At 47.6% G+C, this 21825-nt stretch overlaps 1 protein-coding gene across 4 annotated transcripts in view; it reads left to right on the forward strand.

Moving 5' to 3' along the window:
* The window catches only part of sh3kbp1 (SH3-domain kinase binding protein 1), a 413248-nt gene that overhangs the window by 260851 nt on the left and 130572 nt on the right, over positions 1-21825 (forward strand). For all 4 annotated transcript variants that reach the window (XR_005461315.1, XM_038802548.1, XM_038802549.1 and 1 more), the window contains one exon: positions 2321-2529. Coding sequence is in view for 3 of the 4 variants with exons in the window: in XM_038802548.1 (XP_038658476.1) it covers positions 2321-2529 (209 nt within the window). In the remaining variant the exon portion in view is untranslated. The remainder of the gene's footprint in view (positions 1-2320; positions 2530-21825) is intronic.

Genomic DNA, 21825 nt, shown 5'->3' on the forward strand with positions numbered 1-21825 from the left:
AGGCACACCATGTGCAGGTGACGGGTGTGCGCGAGCAGACAGGCAGGAGTCAGACAATGACATAGATTGAGGAGCACCAGTGCTCCGCTCACAGTGGTTTATCATCACTCCCCTGCCATTGACAGTGACCCGTGGACAGCCCCAGCACAGTCTCATAACCCTTGAGTGAGGGTGGTACGGGGGCAGAAGGGAGCAAAATAGCAGGGGAGTGGTGGGGCGGGTGAGATGAAGCCACGTTCTATGTGAAGCGGGCGAGGATGAGGGCCTCGAGCATGCCGGTACTTCTGCCTGTCTGTCCTCCATTCTCAGGTTAGTCCTGCGGGTCCTTCCCGGGCTGGTCCTGCCACTCCTGGCGGATCCGGCGCCTCCTTGTCCTGCTCCTCTGAGGTGGCTGCATGTTCCTCAACCTCCAGTACATCGCCCTGTTGCGGTGCCAGGTTGTGGAGGGCACAGCAGACCACCACAATGCGGGCGGTCCTCTGGAGTGTGTACTGCAATGCACTACAAGAGCGGTTGAGGCATTGGAACCGCATTTTGAGCAGTCCTATGCACAGCTCAATGACTGCTGGGTGGCCACATGGGCCTTGTTGTATCGGGTCTCACTTTTGTGCAATAAAATCTCTGCACAACCTTCTTAGGTGCCCTTTGGTTTCCTCTAAAATAGCATAAATGGACACTCCCTTATCTTCCATTCTGGTGATCTGGTCTAAATTGTTGGTCACCCGTGCTGACTCTCAGGCAGCATGGCGGCACAGTGGTTAGCACTGCTGCCTCACGGCACTGAGGTTCCAGGTTCGATCCTGGCTCTGGGTCACTGTCCATGTGGAGTTTGCACATTCTCCCTGTGTTTGCGTGGGTTTTGCCCCCACAACCCAAAGATGTGCAGAGGTGGATTGAACACTGTAAATTGCCTCTTAATTGAAAAAATGAAATGGGTACTCTAAATGTATTGGGGGGGGGGGGGGGGGGGGGAAACCATGCTGATACTTTTCGATCAACTCATGCTTGTTCAAATGCTCAATTGCTGTCTTTAATGGATTCTAGTCATTTCTCCACAACCGGCATTAAATTGAGAAGTCTGTATTATTTGTTTTTTTCCCTCTTTCCCTCCCTTCCTTAAACAGTGAAGTGAAATTTACAGTTTCCCAAACCAAAGGCACAATTCCTAAATTTGGAGGGCTTTGTAAAATTCTGATCAATACAACTGAGTTTCTCATCACTTTCTTTCATACTTTTGAGGACAAATCATCAGATCCTGAAAGTTTGTCCGTCTTAAGTCACGTTGTTTTCGCCATTAATATTTTGCCAAACTTAAATCCACTATGTTCCTCACCTTGACTGAAAAGGTCTGTCACTACCTTATTAACCATTTTTTGACCACACTCTCTTAAGATGCTTATGTCCTGTAGTCATATTTCAATTTGACACAATCTTCAGGATTGACCATTTAGTATGTTGAACATCTCTATATGAAGGTCCCCTCATTCGGCTCCTTTAAGTCAAATCTTTTCTCACCATCTCTCATTCAGTTTTTTCGCATTAGGAGTCAGTCAGTGGTCCTTCTCTGTGCAACATGCAAGACTTGATTGTTTCTCTGGCACTGTGATTAGGACCAAAAATATGGTCACCATGCCAGCAGGATGCTCCATTATGCCGGCTGGCCAATAGGGTTTCTCATTGTGAGTCAGCCCCACGCCGTTGGGAAACCCCAGGGCTGCCAGCAAAACGGAGCATCCTGCCGGCAGCGACTCCAGCCCATGGTAACTCTGCACGATGTCATCTGCTCAGAGCACTCTCTAGCTTCAGTGTAATAGTGACTTACAATATACAGACTTGTTAACAAGCTTAGGATTCTGTTTGCTTTGCTTTGTAGATTGCTGCCTTTTAGTGAATGGTAATAATCTGCGTTGCGTCTATTTTCACTCCCAAAATCTTCAGCCTAGTTCGCTTAGTTCCTCATAATTTAATCAATAAGTTTAACGTGTCCCCTGACCGCCACCATTGTACCTGTATTTTGTTGCAATATAGAATCATAGATTTCCTACATTACAGAAGGAGGCCATTTGGCCCATCGAGTTTCTTTCCCCCCCCCCTCCTCACCCTCCCTCCTGTATGAGCTGCAGGTCAGCCTACTAGTAGGGTTGCTGCAATTGGTCTTGCCATTCTGGGATAGGGAAGAGAAAATTATGTCCTGTTCCCTGGACAACATGCATAAGGAGTGAAAATATGATTAGATTCAGCACTGATACCTTTATCCTTATGATCAAATAGGCTAGCAGTATTCATTTCCCTTTATTGAAACAGCTTAATGTTTTTCTAGGCGTTAAGGACCAAGGAAGCCCTGAACAAGATGCTACAAATGGGATTGGCGTAAAGTTGACATCAGATGGATCAAATAGTGCGATGGCAGTAGAAATTCAGCCAAAAAAGATAAAAGGGTTTGGCTTTGGAGACATTTTTAAAGACAAACCTATCAAACTGAGACCAAGATCAATGGAAATAGAACTTGATAACAGTACTATTGATAAGGTAAATGCTCTTAATTATATACATTATATAAATATATATATATATATATGTAATAGATTTTAAAAGAACATGCACTGTAATTGAATTCAATGTTTTTAGATTAATATCAGGTACTGAGTTATGTATGCCTGCCTACAGAAAAATTGATAAGCAATAGCTGACTTGTTATGAGACAACAGACAAGTATGAGAATAGCAGACAACATCTCATCTTCCGGTTAGGCACGCTACAGCCTTCCGGTCTCAACATCGATTTCAACAACTTCAGATGATCAGCCCCACCTCGACCCATTTGTTTTCAATTCATTTTAACTGTCTTTTACCATTTCTTTCTTTCTTAATATACATTTAATTTCCCCCCCCCCCCAATCTTATCCACCTTTCCTGCACCTTTCTCCTCTTTGCTTCCCCCTTCCCAGGTTATCCATTTTGGTAGGAATAACAGCAAACGGGATTATTATTTAAACGATAAAATATTAAAGCATGCCGCTGTTCAGAGAGACTTGGGTGTACTAGTGCATGAGTCACAGAAGGTTGGTTTACAAGTGCAACAGGTGATTAAGAAGGCAAATGGAATTTTGTCCTTCATTGCTAGAGGGATGGAGTTTAAGACTAGGGAGGTTATGTTGCAATTGTATAAGGTGTTAGTGCGGCCACACCTGGAGTATTGTGTTCAGTTTTGGTCTCCTTACTTGAGAAAGGACGTACTGGCGCTGGAGGGTGTGCAGAGGAGATTCACTAGGTTAATCCCAGAGTTGAAGGGGTTGGATTATGAGGAGAGGTTGAGTAGACTGGGACTGTACTCGTTGGAATTTAGAAGGATGAGGGGGGATCTTATAGAAACATTTAAAATTATGAAGGGAATAGATAGGATAGATGCGGGCAGGTTGTTTCCACTGGCGGGTGACAGCAGAACTAGGGGGCATAGCCTCAAAATAAGGGGAAGTAGATTTAGAACTGAGTTTAGGAGGAACTTCTTCACCCAAAGGGTTGTGAATCTATGGAATTCCTTGCCCAGTGAAGCAGTTGAGGCTCCTTCATTACATGTTTTTAAGGTAAAGATAGATAGTTTTTTGAAGAATAAAGGGATTAAGGGTTATGGTGTTCGGGCCGGAAAGTGGAGCTGAGTCCACAAAAGATCAGCCATGATCTAATTGAATGGCGGAGCAGGCTCGAGGGGCCAGATGGCCTACTCCTGCTCCTAGTTCTTATGTTCTTATGTTCCCCTCCCCCCACACCTACAGTTCATCCTCTGATGTTAGTTTCCCTGCTGTTTGACCTTTCACGGGCGCGATTCTCCGCTCCCCAGGCCGGGTGGGAGAATCGCGGGAGGGCCGCTCTGGCACCCCCCGCGATTCTCCCACCCCACCCCCAAATGGCGTATCGCGTTTTGCGACATGCCGCTTGGAGAATCGCGGGTCGCCGTTTTTCACGCCGACCCGCGATTCTCTGGCCCGCATGGGCCGAGCGACCTGCCGTTCCCGACCTGTTCACGCCGGCGGTAACCACACCTGGTCGCTGCCGGCGTGAACATAGCGCGAAAGGTAAGTTTGGGGCCTGTGAGGGGCGGAGAGGGGATCGAGCACCACGGCCGTGCTCGGGAGGGGACTGGCCCGCGATCGGTGCCCACCGATCGTCGGGCCGGCGTCTCCAAGAGACGCACTCTTTCCCCTCCGCCGCCCCGCAAGATCAAGCTGCCACATCTTGCGGGGCAGCGGAGGGGAAGACGGCAACCGCGCATGCGTAGGTTGGCTCCGGCCAACCTGCGCATGCGCGGCTGACGTAATTTGGTGCCGCCAGCCGCGTCAAGGCCCGGCGGCCGAGTTTCACTGAAACGCCGCTCCTAGCCCCCCCCCGGGGGGGGGAGGAGGGAGGAGGGGGGGGAGGGAGGAGGGGGGGGGGGAGGGAGGAGGGGGGGGAGGAGGAGGAGGGGGGGGAGGAGGAGGAGGGGGGGGAGGGGGGGGAGGAGGAGGAGGGGGGGAGGGGGGGAGGAGGAGGAGGGGGGGGAGGGGGGGAGGGAGGAGGAGGAGGAGGGGGGGAGGAGGGAGGAGGAGGGGGGGAGGGAGGAGGAGGAGGAGGGGGGGAGGGAGGAGGAGGAGGAGGGGGGAGGGAGGAGGAGGAGGGGGGGAGGGAGGAGGAGGAGGGGGGGGGAGGGAGGAGGAGGAGGGGGGGGGGGAGGGAGGAGGAGGAGGGGGGGGGGAGGGAGGAGGAGGAGGGGGGGGGAGGGGGGGGAGGGGGGGAGGGGGGGGAGGAGGGGGAGGGGGAGGGGGGAGGGGGGGAGGAGGGAGGGGGGAGGGGGGGGGAGGAGGGTGGGGGGAGGAGGGGGGGGGAGGGGGGGGAGGAGGGAGGGGGAGGGGGGGGAGGGGGGAGGTGGGGGGAGGAGGGAGGGGGAGGGGGGATGGAGGGGAGGCGGGGGAGGCGGGGGAGGAGGGGGGGGGAGGGGAGGCGGGGGAGGGGGAGGCGGGGGAGGGAGGGGGGAGGGGGGGGAGGGGGAGGCGGGGGAGGGGGGGGAGGGGGGGGGAGGGGGAGGCGGGGGAGGGAGGGGGGAGGGGGGGGAGGGGGAGGCGGGGGAGGGAGGGGGGAGGGAGGGGGAGGCGGGGGAGGGAGGGGGGAGGGAGGAGGGGGGGAGGGGGGAGGGAGGAGGGCGGGGGAGGAGGAGGGGAGGGAGGGGGAGGGGGGAGGGAGGAAGGGGGGGGAGGAGGAGGGGAGGGAGGGGGAGGGGGGAGGGAGGAGGGGGGGGGAGGAGGAGGGGAGGGAGGGGGAGGGGGGGAGGAGGGAGGGGGGGGGAGGGAGGAGGGAGGGGGAGGGGGGGGAGGGAGGAGGGAGGGGGAGGGAGGGGGAGGGGGGGGAGGAGGGAGGGGGGGAGGGGGGGGAGGAGGGGGGGGGAGGGAGAGGGGGAGGGAGGAGGGAGGGGGAGGGAGGGGGAGGAGGGAGGGGGGGAGGGAGGGAGAGGGGGAGGGAGGGGGAGGAGGGAGGGGGGGAGGGGGGGAGGGAGAGGGGGAGGGAGGGGGGGAGGGAGGGGGGAGGCGGGGGAGGGGATAGGGAGGGAGGGGATAGGGAGGGAGGGCGAGGGGATAGGAAGCGAGGCGCGGCCTCCGACGCCGTCGTGAAACACTCCGGGTTTCACGACGGCGTCGGCCGTTGCGGAGAATTCTGCCCCACATCCGTTGTCCTCTCTGGGGGCTGCCATTAACACTCTTTCGCCTTGGTATCTGTGGCCATTAGCACCCAGTTTCCCTGGGTTTCTGTGGCTATGACTCATCTTTCATTCTCACTCCACAGTATAAATATTTCCAACTTTCTCTGTCTGTTATCTTTGACAGAGCCATGAAACTCGAGACGTTAGCTCTTTTCTCTCCCTACAGATGCTGCCAGACTTGCTGAGATTTTCCAGCATTTTCCCTTTCGTTGCTGACTTGTTCTGAATATGTATATCTGTTTGCATTGTAAAGGAAGAGGACAATAGGCTAGGCGTACAAGAGAACCTTAAAAATTGGTATCAGTGTAACATTAGTGGATTACGGCCTTGGTTCAGGCATGGACAAAAGAGTTGAATTCCAGATGGAAAGTGAGAGTGACTGCCTTGGTATCAAGCCAGCACTTGACCAAGTTTGGCATTGATGATCCCCAGCAGAATTACCAACGAATAATTAAAACTGAAAATACACAGCAGGTCAGTTATACACTAGAGAAAAATAGGCTTCGCATTTCACATGTGACTATTTGTCAGATCTGATGGAAGGGTTCCCTGTAAACTATATTTTTCTCTTTCAGATGCTTACTAGTCTGTGCATGTTCATTGTTTACATTTTTCTGACAAACATTCTGCATTTGTCATTTTCTTTTTAATCTGTAATAGAAATTGAAGACGGGATTTGCCAACCACCCCGCCGAATGTTTTTCGGCGGTGGAGGCGGCCCGCCAGCAGGATCTACCGATCTCGTCGTTGTCACTGGATTTCCCGGTGACAGCACTCTCGTCGCCAGGAAACCCATGCGTCGGTGTGTGAAGCAGACAGATTTTATGTGGTCAGATTTAATTTGTGATTGATGAAAATAGGCAGACAGATTTGAAAATTTGATCATATAAAATATGTATTTGTAATTTTGTACTTTTTTCCTAAAGGATATAGGTTCAGTTAGCTACATTACTAGAATACACATATGTAGAATCCAATCCAACAACAAGGTATGAGCATTGTGTGGACTTTGAATAATTAAATCTTTGAAGGAAAATTTTATCTATTTCTGGAAATGAAGCCTTTGTGCATATGTAGCATCTTGGAACATCCTGAGGTCATGCAAGGTACTTTATAAGTGCAATACCTTTCTTTCTTAACTTGGTCTCTATTCTTTTTTCTTGGAGGAAGTGTTCTTCTTAAAAAATTTTCTCTGGATGTGGACAATTCTGGCCAGGCCCATCCCTAGAATGACCTGCGAAGGTGGTTCACAATTGTCTTTGCAGTGGTTGCAGTGGTTATGCTAATGTGGTCTCGTGATGGTTTTAGGTGGGGAATTCCAGCAACAATGAAGGATGTACAAGTCAAAATAGTGTGTAATTTAAAGGGAAGGACAGGGAGCCCGGTAGTGCAGTCCACGGTGAAGATATGGAATCAGTTGAGGAGGCAATTTAGGGTGGAAGGGATGTCGATGTTAATGCCGCTGTGCGAGAATCATGCGTTTGAGCCCAGAGGTGGATAGTGTATACAGGAGGAGGAGGGAAATGGGGCTGGCCAAGGTGAAGGATCTGTATTTGGAGGAAGCGTTTGCCAGTCTGAAGGAGCTAAGGGAGAGAGTAGAGCTGCTGAGGGGGAGTGAGTTCAGGTATCTGCAGGTTAGGGACTTTGCGCGAATGGTCTGGAGGGGGTTTCTTAAGTTGCCAGGATACACCCTGCTGGAGCGACTGCTGCTTCCGGAAGGATTGGTGATATACACAAAGGCTGGGGGGTGCAGGGAGGCCAGCAGGTGGTGAAGGTCAAGGAGAAATGGGAAGGGGAGTTGGGAGGGGAGATCAGTTGGGGAATATGGAGTGAGGCACTGCGTAGGACCTCCTCCTGTGCAAGGATGAGTCTCATACAGTTTAAGGTGGTGCACAGGGTGCATCAGACTCGGGCGAGAATGAATGGTTTCTTCCGAGGGGTAGCAGAGGGTGAGAGGTGTGGGCAGGGGCTGGCGAATCACATGCATATGTTTTGGGGTTGCGAAAAAGTGGGAAGATTCTGGGCAGGGTGTTCGCATTCTTAGTCAGGATAATGGAGGAGGAGGTGGACCCGGACCCTTTGGTGGCGATATTTGGGGTTTCAGAGAAGCCGGAGCTCATGGAGAGGAAGAAGGCCGATGTCGTGGCCTTCACTTCTCTGATTGCATGGCGGCAAATTTTACTGGAGTGGCGATCGGCATCGCCACTAGGGGTAGCGGCTTGGTTGGGTGACCTGTATGACTTCCTGCAGATGGAGAAGATAAAATATGAGTTAAGGGACTGCAGAGGGGTTGAGAAAAGGTGGGGGATGTTTGTGACGGTGTTTGAGGAGCTGTTCATCACAGGGGAAGGGGGAGGGGGGATGAAAAAGGGGAGAAATTTGTAGGCTGTATAGTTGAGTGCTGGGAAGTATGTTTCCCAGGGTGTTTATGTGTTGTAACCAGTTTTGATTCATGTTTGTAATAAAATAATTTTTTTTTTAAAACAGCGATGGGATGAATGTTTCATTTTTTTTGAGGGGATAAACATTGACCAGGACAACAAGAAAATTTGTGAAACTCACGCAGACACAGGGAGAATGTGCAAACTCCGCACGGACAGTGACCCGGGGCCGGGATCGAACCCGGGTCCTCAGCGCCGTGAGGCAGCAGTACTAACCACTGCACCATCGTGCTGTCCTAGCTGGACCGGTCTTAGTAAAAGTACGGATTTTATCTATTTGATGTATTGCAACAGTCTGGTTCAGTCTCAAACAGTTGGCAGGAAGATGAATGAAGTTGGTAGATGCGGAGTGGAGTTTGCAACAGGGACCAAAAACAATGACATTGTTTTTCAAAATTTTTAATTGGAGGAATTTCTGCTCATCCATCATTGAATGTCGTTCATGAAGTTTGATTTAGTAACAGTGGGTTTGTCAAGAGAGGTAGTAATCAGGTAGAGCTGGTGTTGTCCGTGTGCATGTGAAATCTTGTGCTGTATTTTTGGTTGTAAACATTGCTATCTAACCCCTTCCACTTCAGAGAACGTTTGAAACTGATGTGGTTTTGCTTATGACTCACTACAGTCATGCTTCTGAGGCCATATACTTTAGTAAGTTATGAGCTAGGAATTCAGTTGATCTCCCTGTCATTCGCAGGAACGAATATTGCCACAATGAAGGTAATTTTAATACATTTCATATGATTTAATTATCTGTTCTGTCTTCTTGGAGAAGTTTGTACAATCGAGAATTTAGTTCTCAAAACTCTAGCCTGGACAATGTAAGGAATGAGGAAGATAAGCGGAGACAGAATTTTGTAAATAACTTTGTCCAGTTGTTATATTTGGTTCCAGAATCAAACAAACAGTACTAGTATCATAAATGTTTTTAAAACCACCACAATCTTGATGTGTGCATATTTTATAAAAGAAAACTGTTTATTACTTACATTTCTGTAATGCTGAATATTGTAAGCTTTGGTTAATGTAAGCTATTTGATTATACATGCAGTTATCAGCTAATTATGATCCACTTGAATTTATTGGATTTCAGTTTTACAGAACTCAGTTAAACTACTGCAAATTTAATAAGTGAATATAATGTAGACTCTTCCAACCCCTCGTTCTTTCCCATCCTCCATCCCAACCAATCCATCCACCCATCACATACCAATAGAAGTGAAGGGAAATATTTCATAATCGTGTCAAAGCTGCATTTGAACGTTCAAAATGCACACCTAATGCCTCATAGGATTTTCAGATGAAAATCGTTTTGTGGATTTAAATAAAAGAATCAACACTGAAATGATCTGTAATCTCCCCCCCCATTTTTGCTAAACTTTGTGTTTTCTTTGACTTGCCGATTACTTCTTTAAATCTGCAAATTTCTCCAGATACTGCATCTGAATAAAATGCTTGGTCAGATTTTCAGCAAATGAATAACTGACTTCCTCTTGTCAAACTCTAGATTTGTTTTAAAAACGGATGTTCTGCAAGCCATCTGCCTGCTTCAAGATACTTGAACGATTATTGAACTATTGTAAAAACAGAAAATGCTGGAAATACACAGCAGATTATGCAAATCTGTGGAAAGAGAAACAGGATTTAAATTTCTGTTCAATGACTTTTCATCAGAATTTTGATTTTACTTTTGTATTAAATGGTGTTGTATTGAAAAAAAGTACATAATTGTACCCACTCTTGGCTATTCAGATGACTTTTTTTAATTAAAAAAGGCAATTTAAAAACAAAACTCTTGGAGGATGATCATCAGTTTGCTAACATTGAGAGCATATATGGTGTGCCACAGCTTTCTTGACACTTTTAAGGGAATCCATATTACTTCATAGTATTTTAAAAGTACACAGTTGGAGGTATAATGATGTTAATAGATTAGTACAGCTTATTTTCATCTTTTGTAGCAGTAACTTTTGGGGGATTTCCTCAGTACTATGGGTACCAGAATTATAAAAGATTGCACAAATTCCAAAGAGGATATCTTCCCTTTCTTGATAAACTGCTGTCAGGTTTTTGCATTTTGAATTCTGTTGAAGCAGTCGAAAGCTTGTTTTTGAGCCCTCCTCCAATTGCGACAGATCTGAATTGCGTTAAGTTTAAGTTCACAAGACAAATGTTATTTGATTTTAAAGGTTTGAAGTGGAAGTGTTGTCCATTATAGGCTAAAATCGTGAAAGACGACATACTTCTGTAATTATAATAATCAGTAACTGATGCTTACAGGGCAGGAAGCTCTCAGAATAGAGCATTGACGTGTGGTGGAGTTATTGGAAAGGATGCTAAAGTTTACCTCACCATGCCTGGGTTAAGAAAGAGAAAATTGACTAGGGTTCTTGCTCCTTATGCAAAGCCAAATACTGCAGATGCTGGAATTGTGAAATTAAAAACAGATAATTCTGGAAATACTCAGTCGGTCTCACAGCATCTGCGGAGAAAGGAACAGGTAACATCCCAGCTCCGTCACTTTTCATCAGGACTTGAATAAGTTAAAGATGTAACCATTTTAATAATAATAATCTTTATTGTCACAAGTAGGCTTACATTGCAATGACGTTATTGTGAAAAGCCCCTAGTCGCCACATTCCAGCGCCTGTTCGGGTAAACGGAGAGTGAATTCAGAATGTCCAAATTACCTAAGCAAGTACAGAGTTAGAAAAAGAGGAGATGGGAAAGATTCATGATAAATGGAGGGCACAAGTGGGTGGTAATAGGACAAATAAGGAAACCAAAGATGAATCCAGGGCTAAATGGTTACAGAACAATCGTTACCTGCGCCTATTGTCTAAGAGAATGGAAGTGGCGACTATGACATTTAATCCTTAATAAGTATAAAGTGCCTAATTGAAAGCTGGCGTGCCGATCCTAGAGGTTGCATTAGTGTTCTTTTGTACAGTACAAGTTTCAGTACAGAGGAGCGGGAGAATTAAAGTGGCAAACAGCCAAAGGCTTTGGTACACTTGTATATTGAACAGATATGCTCAGCAAGGAGATCACTCGATCTGCATTGGTTTTCTCCATGCAGAGTCCGTCTCCTGAGCAGCAAATATTATATACAAAGTTGGAAGAAAATTTAGGAAAATGGGTGTCAAGCCAAATAGGTAATATGTGACCAAATACGAAATCAAAAAAGTGTGGTTTTAAAGAAGCAGACGAGAGAGCTAGAGGAATTTAAGGAGGGAATTCCAGGGGGTGGGCAGATGAAAGCACAGCTGCTAATAGAAAGAAAAATTGAGTGGGTGAAAACACAAGAGATGAGAAGTATGAGGAATGAGATTTCATGGAGGGGGTAGTAGGCCTTGGATGAGGTTGCACCATTAATGAGGAACAACAGCATTGAGGGAGTAAAAGACTAGACTAGAATTCCAAAAGCAAGACATGTGGATTGAGTGCAAATGTATGTCATTGAGAGCAGATAATGGGTCAGCAGGGCTAGTGGTAGGATAGGAAATGGGCAGCATTGCTTTGGACGAGCTGAAGTCTCTGGAAGGTAGAGCGAGTGGCTGGTCAGGCCAGAATTGGAGTGATAGAGCTTGCAGGTGATAGAGGCGGCAGGTAGAGCGAGTGGCTGGTCAGGACAGAATTGGAGTGATAGAGCTTGCAGGTGATAGAGGCATGTAGAAGGATTCCAGCAAGAGATGGGCTAGGTGGTTTGAAAAGATAAAAGAAAGACTTGCATTTTTACAGCACTTTTCACGACCGCTGGATGTCTCACAGCACTTGAAGCCAATGAAGTACTTTGAAGCGTAGCCATTGTTGCAGTATTGGGAACCCTACAGCCAATTTGGGCACAGCAAACCTCCTCAAACAGCAGTGATATTGACCAGGTAATCTTTTTTAATGTTGAGTGAGAGTCAAATTTTGGCTGGGATGCCAGGGATTAAACTGCTCTTCTTTGAGATAGACCAGGGGTGGGCAAACTACGGCCCGCGAGCCACATGCGGCCCGCCAAAGGTCTTTATGCGGCCCACCAAGTCATTTAAAAAATAAAAAATAAATTTTTTTTTAAATTTTATTTTAAAATTAAATATTTTTTTTTTAAGGTTAATGGGGGGGGGGGGGGCCTGTTGGGCTACTTACTGGTATAGGGTGGATACGTTGACTTGAGTAGGGTGATCATTGCTCGGCACAACATCGAGGGCCGAAGGGCCTGTTCTGTGCTGTACTGTTCTATGTTCTATATGAGGCGCCCAGAATCATAACCGGGTGAAGTAATTATTTTACTTAATATACTATGCGGCCCTTGAAAATTGTGAATTTCTGAATGTGGCCCTTGCATGGAAAAGTTTGCCCACCCCTGAGATAGACAATATGACAGTGGTGGAAACAAATGGTTTTGGTTCTGAACTTTGACATTGACTATTAACTGGAGTCGATGGGAATCCGGAGGTGGTGGCGGCGGCGGTTCCAAGGATGCCACCATAGATGTGTCACAGCTGTTATCTCCACCCTCCACCAGTGCAGAGACACACGCACCTCAGTGGGCAAAGGTTGTGGTCAAGCTTCTGGGGCACTTTCTGGTGAGCACCACACAGTTGCAGATGCACATCAGGTGGGGGCAGGAATGCGCAGGCAAGACAAGTCACAGATTTGCTGGATCCTAGGACCCAGCTGCATCCCTGTCAGATGCTGAGCCTCTAGACCAGGTTTACCCGGAGCTGATGCAGTCGATAGGGTGCGGCTGTGATATTCAGAGGAGGATGTCAGCGACCCTCCAGGTCCATAGCCAATTGGAGGAGTCCCAGAGGCTACAGGCACAGTATATGGCGCCGGCAGTGTGTGGCACCGAGGCCAATACTAGGATGGCAACAGCAATGGAGAGCCTGCTGCATGACATCAGCAGAATGAGTGGAGGTGTCCAAGACGAGGCGCAGTCATTGACGGCCATGGCTAATGGCCTCGGTTGACTGTCCGAGTCATTGGGGAATGTGACCCTGTACCAGACGGACCTTGATGAGACATAGAACATAGAGAAATACAGCACAGAACAGGCCCTTCGGCCCACGGTTAATCATAGATCATAGAATTTTGGATACTGAGGGCAATTTATCATGGCCAATCCACCCAACCTGCACATCTTTGGACTGTGGGAGGAAACTGGAGCACCCGGAGGAAACCCACGCACACACGGGGAGGATGTGCAGACTCCACGCAGACAGTGACCCAAACCGAAATCGAACCTGGGACCCTGGAGCTGTGAAGCAATTGAGCTATCCACAATGCTACCGTGTTGCCTTTAAGAACAAATTAATCTACACTCCATTATTCTACCATAATCCATGTACCTATCCAATAGCCGCTTGAAGGTCCTTAAAGTTTCCGACTCAACTACTTCCACAGGCAGTGCATTCCATGCCCCCACTACTCTCTGGGTAAAGAACCTACCTCTGACATCCCCCCCTATATCTTCCACCATTTACTTAAATTTATGTCCCCTTGTAATGGTTTGTTCTACCCGGGGAAAAAGTCTCTGACTGTCTACTCTATCTATTCCCCTGATCATCTTATAAACCTCTATCAAGTCACCCCTCATCCTTCGCCGTTCTAATGAGAAAAGGCCTAGCACCCTCAACCTTTCCTTGTAAGACCTATTCTCCATTCCAGGCAACATCCTGGTAAATCTCCTTTGCACCTTTTCCAAAGCTTCCACATCCTTCCTAAATGAGGTGACCAGAACTGCACCACAGTATTCCAAATGTGGCCTTATCCAAGGTTTTGTACATGCAGACCCTGGGAGGGTGGGAAGGGGGGGGGGGGGGGGGGGGGTGTCGATAATGGACTGGGCCATGTCCTACTTGAAGCGGGGTGATGATGAGGCCTCCCTGGCCTCCGGCTTGATGCCTCACCGCTGTCTCCTGTCCTCCAGCCTCCGGCTGGTCCTCTGGTTCTTCCCTGGGATCATCCTCCAGCCCCTGCTGGTCTGGCGCCACCTCGCCATCCTCATCCTTCTCGGAGGTGGCCACATGTTCCTCCCCTTCCACTGCTGGCACATTGCCCCGCTGCTTGCCAGGTTGTGGAGGGCATACCAGACCACCACTAAGCGGGCGACCCTCCGGTGGGTGTACTGCAGGGCACCACCGGCACCTCGAGACATTGGAACTGCCTTTTGAGCAGATCAATGCATCGCTCAGTGACAGAATGCGTGGCTGCATGGGCCTCATTGTAGCGGATCTCCGCACGGTCACTGGCCCCGTACTAGCATCAATTAGCACGTCCTAAGTGGGTACCCCTTATCGCCCAAGAGCCAACCGGCCATCCTGTGGTGTTTCTCAAAGGGACCGGGGATGTCGGACTGCCCCAGGATGTAGCCTGACGTGCACATACCTGGAAAGCGTACATACACATGTATGATCTTAAGGTGGTGGTCGCACATGAGCTTGATGTTCAGGGAGTGGAACCCCTTTCAGTTGACGTAGGGTTCTCCCAGATGGCCCGGTGAGTGCAAGACGACATGCGTGCTGTCTATCAGCCCCTGGACCTGGGGCCTCCTGGTGGAGAATCCTGCTGCTGGCTTGGTCCGTGTCAAAGTTTATGTAATTTACTGTCTGGACAAACAGGGCATCCGTGTGATGTCGGATCCAGCTGTGGGCACCAAGAGCAGGTGTCGTCGTCCTCCACGTGGTGTCAAGTCTGCAAGGGCATGGTACAGGTGCCGCACTGTCTGCTTGTTGAGGCGGAGCCTCCTGCGGCATGTGCTGTCCGTCATTTGCTTGAAAGACCAGTGACGCTTGTGCACCCTGGGCCATCGCGGACCTCCCACCCTGGGTCTCACCCTGGCCTGATAGACGGCTGTGTCCTCAGCGTGTGGGGCCCCCGCATATTGGCGCTGCCTCAAGTCTCTGTCAACACTGCTGCCTCCAATGTCTCGGTGCCTGGCCTGCCAGCAGCACCACTTGGACAAGTTCCATGGGCCCAAAATAATGTCCCATACCGTTCAAGATCGGTACCACCGGAACATTTGGGAAGACCTTTCGTGCGAAATTCCGTACCTGCATATGCCTGAAGCCCTCCTCACACTGGATGTCTGAAGCCCTCCTCACACTGGAGCCCTCCTCACACTGGAGCCAAACATCACCTCAAATCCTTCCAAGCTGCGAACCATCCCTCCAAAAACAGATCCTTCATCTCTTTCACCATCCCGGGATCCTCGCATCCTGGCTCAAACCCCTGTTCTATCTTATCGGCGTCACCCTTGGGCCTGCCCTCAACTTAAAAGTGCTGACGGAGTTGCCCTCAGATCTTCAGCTACCACCACAGGACTACCTGTGTATTGTTTGAACATTATTGATAAACTTAATATTTCTTGGCCTTTGAGCACGTTCCAACCCAAAAGTACTGTTTTAAATGTAAAAATTAAATATGATTTTCCTTTTCCCTGGGAATTTTGCTGTATTGTTTGAAGGAACATACCAGAAAAAATGTCTTTATTAGTTGTTGCTACAGTTTGTTGTCTAGACACATTGTCACCCCTCCTGTCCTCTTCCTGCCCCAGCAAGAGCTCAACTGAATCATCGAGTTGTCTGCTGCCAAAGGCAAAGATTCAGTGTTGAAGTGACATGTTTCACTTCCTCTGTTCTTGGACGTGTTCCGTGCACTGTGGCTCTGGCCGGTCAGAACATATGAGTGGAATTTTTTATCTTGGCAATCCCCATCCCATTTCTCCCTGTCCTACAGAACAAATTTAGACTCATAAAGACCCCAGTCTGGCTGTTTTTTGGCTCCAAGATACTGGTGCCTTAAAAGGCGAGTGCCTCGCAGGGCGATGAATAATGTGCTTGCCCCTTTTATGCAGATGAGCCCATCCTCAGAATTGGGGCAGAATTATTGTTAAGATAGACCAGAAGTGGTCCCACCATACTGTATGTGTACAGTGATGCACCAGCTCAACTTGAATTTTTGCTCTCCTTTCTTCAAAACAAAACCAACCTACAACAATGGTTCTGATACCAAAGCTAGAAATATTGGGGAAATTGAGCGCGCTGTTTTATTTACATTCATGATTTTTCATTTTAAAAATTCTTTCAAATAGTTATGATTAGACAGTCAAAGTCCTTTTATGGAATTTACTGTCATCCAGCACAGTTGGGACTGCACTCCCCCAATTCGATTGTTATTTATCTAATTGTAGCCAGAGAATCACCTATTCTGGTTTCTCTTGTTGCTCTCACACAGTTACCTTTGATGTCCCCCAATAATCTATCCTTGATCTCTCTTAGAACATAGAACAGTACAGCACAGAACAGGCCCTTCGGCCCTCAATGTTGTGCCGAGCCATGATCACCCTACTCAAACCCACGTATCCACCCTATACCCGTAACCAACAACCCCCCCCTTAACCTTACTTTTATTAGGACTCTACGGGCAATTTAGCATGGCCAATCCACCTAACCCGCACATCTTTGGACTGTGGGGGGAAACGGAGCACCCGGAGGGAAACCCACGCACACAGGGGGAGGACGTGCAGACTCCACACAGACAGTGACCCGGCCGGGAATCGATCCTGGGACCTGGGACCTGGAGCTGTGAAGCATTTATGCTAACCACATGCTACCCTGCTGCCCCATTGCCATTGCCCGTCGTGAAACATCAACGCAGCATCAGTTTCACACATGCATGTGGATGACAGCCAGATCTACCCTCTTCACCATCTCACTTGTCTTTTCCACCGTTCTCTAGTTGTCAAACTGCTTGTCTGACATTCAGTACTCGATGAGCAGAAAGTTTCTTTAATTAAATATTAGAAGACTAAAATCATTGTCATCAGACCTTACAACAAACTCCATCCCACTCCCTGTCAACCCTCTGAGATTAAACTAGATTGTTTATAGTCTTTGTCTGAGCTTCTAATGACATGCTTCTCTGCCTCACAAGATCACCTATTTCAACTTTGATAATATTGCCCACCTCTAGCTTGCCTCAGCTCATCATCTGCTGAAACCCTCATCCATGCAGTTGATATCTTTAATGCACTCCTCGCTGGCCTCCCACGTTTCTAAAACGTGAGGTTATCCCACAACTCTGCCTGTGCCTTAGCACTGTTCACCCATTGCCCTTGTGCTTGCGACCAACACTGGCTCTTGTTTAAGTAATACCTTAATTCTAAAATACTCACCCTCGTTTCAATGGCCTTGGCAATCTTGGCAACCTCCTCCAGCCCCACGTCTCTCTGATGTCTCTGGCCTCTTAAGGATCTCCGACTATTAATCACTCCACCATTGGTGGCCATTCATTTGGCTCTGGAATTCACTCCATAAATTTCTTCTACCCCTTTCCTTCTTTAAGATCCTCCTTAAAACCTACCTCTTTGACCAAGGTTTTGGATGCCTTAATTAACTCCTTATGTGGCTCACTGTCTTATTTTGTTTTGTAATGTCCTATCGAGCAACTTGGTTTAACTAAGATGCTAGTATGAATATGTTATTGTGTCACAGCCTCTGGGCTGAGCGCGGTCAATTCTAGCCCAATTTGATCCGGAGGTGCAACACAAGTGAAATTAATGTTATTTTTAAATACCTGAGGAGCTTTGCTGAGCCGAATAATAACTGCAGTCATCAGGGCCGGGATTCTCCCCTACCCGGTGGGGCGGGGGCGGGTCCCGGCTTAGCGGAAGGTGGCGCGAACCACTCCGGCGTTGGGCCTCCCCAAGGTGCGGAATTCTCCGCACCTTTGGGGGCTAGGCCCGCGCCGGAGTGGTTGCGCCGCGCCAAAACCGGCGCCAACGGCCTTTGACGGCCGCTGGCCGTCATCGGGGCTGGCCGAAAGGCCTTCGCCGGTTCGTGCATGCGCCGGTGACGTCACCACCGGCGCATGCGTTGTAGGGGGGTTCTCTTCTGCCTCCGCCATGGGCCGCCGATCGCGGGCCTGGCCACCGTGGGGTCACCCCCAGGGGTCCGATCGCCCCGCGACCCCCCAGGACCCCGGGGGCCCGTTCGCGCTGCCACCAGAGGTGGTTGAAACCACGGCGGCGGGAGAGGCCTCTCAGCGGTGGGACTTCGGCCCATCACGGGCCAGGGAATCGCCACAGGGGTCTCGCCGATCGGAGCGGAGGGCACGCCGATCGGTGCGGCGCGATTCCCGCCCCCGCCAATTCCCGGGTGGCGGAGAAATCCGGCCATGGCGGGGGCGGGATTTGCGTTGGTCCCGGGCGATTCTCCGACCCTGCAGGGGGTCGGAGAATTTCGCCCCAGGTTTGTAAATTTACCCCAAAAATCTTTTATTATTTAACAATAATATAATTAAACTGACAAAAAATGTAACTGACTACTTAATACCCCTTGTCCAACCATCCCTTGCCAACTCGTCCCCAGCCCCCCGTCCCCCCCGTCCCCCGCACACACACACACACATACACGCACGTGCACAACATGGAGGGAAAGGTTGGTGGAGAGGGAAGAAAAATGATTAAAGTTTATAAGATCTCTAATGCACTATGATGGTTTTCAGTTGAAGTCTTTCAGGGAGTTCAAGTTTTCACGTTGATGCTACTTCCTTAAGTTTGAGAAGGTTTTCTCTGTCAAAGCTGTCTACTTTCTTTGTAGATTCAAGATAATTTCAACTATATAGTTAAGCTGTGACAGGCATTCTGGTTTTTAGAACAATAAAGCAGTCCTTTACTTAAGCGAGAGTGAGAGACTTCCTTCTTCGTTCAAAGTCTAATCACTTCTTTTTTTAAAAAAATTTAGAGTACCCAATTATTTCTTTTCCAATTAAGGGGCAATCTAGCATGGCCAGTCCACCTGACCAGCGCATCTTTGGGTTGTGGGGTGAAATCCACATAGATGTGGGCAGAATGTGCAAACTCCACACGGACAGTGACCCAGGACCGGGATTTGAACCCGGGTCTTCAGCGCCGTAGTCCCAGTGCTAACCACTGCGCCACCGTGCTGCCCCCAAAGTCCCTCAGAATTCTGCAGGAACCAATCACTGACTGTTGTAAGTCAGAGCGCTATTCCTAGCCAACCCACAGGTTACTTACAAATACAGATGATCATTTTGTTCCTTGAGAAACCTATTGTTTTTTCACAATTGAAAATTGCAATTTCTGGCTCTTAAACCCTGCAGATGTTTCAGAAGGAGGAGCTAAGTTGATGTAGTATTGCTGAACCAGCCAGCTTGTGTAAAGCTTAGAAATATAGTTTTAAGTGACATATACCATTGCTTTTGTTCTTTCATTGCTTCTGATGGTGTCCAAAGTTTCTCCTGGTAATTCTTTGGTGATGTGATGATACTGACATGTGTACACATCTCAGCTAGATCAGAGGTGGCAGGCTGTAACACCTCTTCTAATTTTTTTGTAGTGTGCAACCAATTCATTTAGGTTCACTGTATCTGCAAATTCTTTGCAGATACTATGTATACTATGCACACATAGTATCCTAAATCAGACAGCTTGTGCACAGTAACCTTTGGGTTGCTGTGTGGCCGCACACCCTCGAGGGAACATTGGCAGGATTGTAGCAACTTAATTCACCCTGTTGGCAATAGAGTGTAGACATTTGAACACTAATAGTAGTTGATCATTAAGCTATTTGAGCCTGCTGTGCCATTTAATTATATAATGACTGATGTGTGTGTCAACTCCCTTTACCTGCCTGGAATTTTCATCAGGCCTTGCTTCACCAGTTATTATGCAAACTAGCTTCTTGGTTTTATTTTTTTTTAAATCAGAAACATTCATTTACTTATTATCATTGTAGACTAGCAGGTTTTACAGCAATTAAAGTTAATGCTGGTGCTTCATGATTTAGTTGTCAGCTGAGCCCGAGATAATGCAATCTGATAGGGTTATGAGACAGCTGAGCACATCAAAGTTATAGCTTTCAGGGAACTGTGTTGTGTATTGCGAATATCTAATTAATTGCTTAGAATATAACTCTTAGTTTTAGGAATTTAAATTTTAACTTTAGAGAATGGGGTGAATCTAATTCAAACAAAGCTTGGAGTTTATTACATTTAACAGTTTTTGGACATGTTGACTCGAGATTAGCAGAAAGGTAAAATCTGAAAACAGCAAGTGAGTTTACTTAGCTGAGGGACTGGAGACATGACGCCTGCAATCATTTCAGTAAAGGCACTCCAGAGAGATTTTTGTCTTGCGATTGGATTGGATTAGTTTATTGTCATATGTGCCGCGATACAGTGAAAAGTATTTTTCTGTGTGCAACTCACACAGACCTAAATTTAGATTTTGATCTAAATTAGTGGAAAAGCTTTGTTATACAATTCATTTATTTTTTTCAGAGCAAAGAAGGAATTTTAAATGAGAGACGTAAGTAAACCTAAAGGTCTGTTTGAGGATATTACAGAGCATGGCACGTCATCATGGAAATTGGTGGAGCATAGGAAGATTCTCTGGTTTCAATTTATCTGGGTTTTTGCTGAGAATTTACTTGAGAATTTACTTGCAGCTTGGATTTGATGTGGCAGTTTGCAGCTCACGCTGAGAAAATAGCCAAAGTAAATGACAGTTAGACCTCCATTGTAAGCAGAGAAAATGCTAACTTCATTCACCACGTGGAAGGAAAGTGAGGCTTAATCTCAGTTTGGATTTCATTAGGGGAACAAATGCTGGAAGAATGCCTAGTTTGAAGCTAGTGGAAAGATTTACAGTGGTCTTCAGAGTCTTGAACGAAAGCAGGCAGACAGTAGATTAGTATGGAAGTATTGAGAAAGTAACCAGAACAAGGGACTGAGATGTCCACAGTCGGATGGTAAATGGAATTTTTACATCATGGAATAACTGGAACTGAAGAGAATTAGTTTCCAGAGAACTGTGGCACACTTATGGGTGGTCCCTAGAGAAGTAAATAACTTTTGATGTCATAAAGTTTAAGAAAATTCTTGAAGTAAGTGAAACTGAGTGCATAACCTATACATGTTACTAAGTTTTGCTTTGTTTATTTACAACAAAGCATGTTTTGTTTAATATAAAAGTGAAATATTGTGAATATTCTCTTTGGTAAAACATGGTGTTCAGACTTCTCTTCAAATGTTAACGGTCCCCGTCAGGCTTGTAACAAGTGTTAGAAAGATTTACCGTTCCAACTGACTTTTTGCTCTTGCTCTTTTCAAACACCGTTTAATAAAAAGCCTTTGCTCAAAAAATAATAATGTTTATCTACCGCGAAGAGCCTGGATCTTTACTTTGGCACCGTATCTGTACCTTGGAACAGATGTATTTTGATATTTGTACTCTTGATGCAATCAGGTATTCCCTCCTCCCACCCTGCCAGGCCTTTTACAAGTCTGTGAGCTGCCGTTATGTTATGGAAGCATTGTAGTTAATGCAAAAGAGATGGAGACGTCAGTTTTCATATTGACTGTTCAGATCAAATGGAAGGATAAGTTCATGGAATGCATTTGAGATGATTTCTGAGAAAAATATTTTATGGAACCCAACACTAAACCCGTTATTTTAGATTTTGGGTGGAATTCTCCCAAACCAGTCATGGAAGGTTTGGTGCCGGGCAGGGCAGGGGAGGCAAAAAGTTGGAAACCTGCTGGCATAAAATCAAGTTGCAATTCTCCCATTGCCGGGTTAATGGCACGTCGCTTTCCCGCTGGCAGGTGGTGCAAACACCATTTGCATCTCATGAATTCTTATTAG

Source organism: Scyliorhinus canicula, chromosome 7, assembly GCF_902713615.1.
Source record: "Scyliorhinus canicula chromosome 7, sScyCan1.1, whole genome shotgun sequence".
NCBI lineage: Eukaryota > Metazoa > Chordata > Chondrichthyes > Carcharhiniformes > Scyliorhinidae > Scyliorhinus > Scyliorhinus canicula.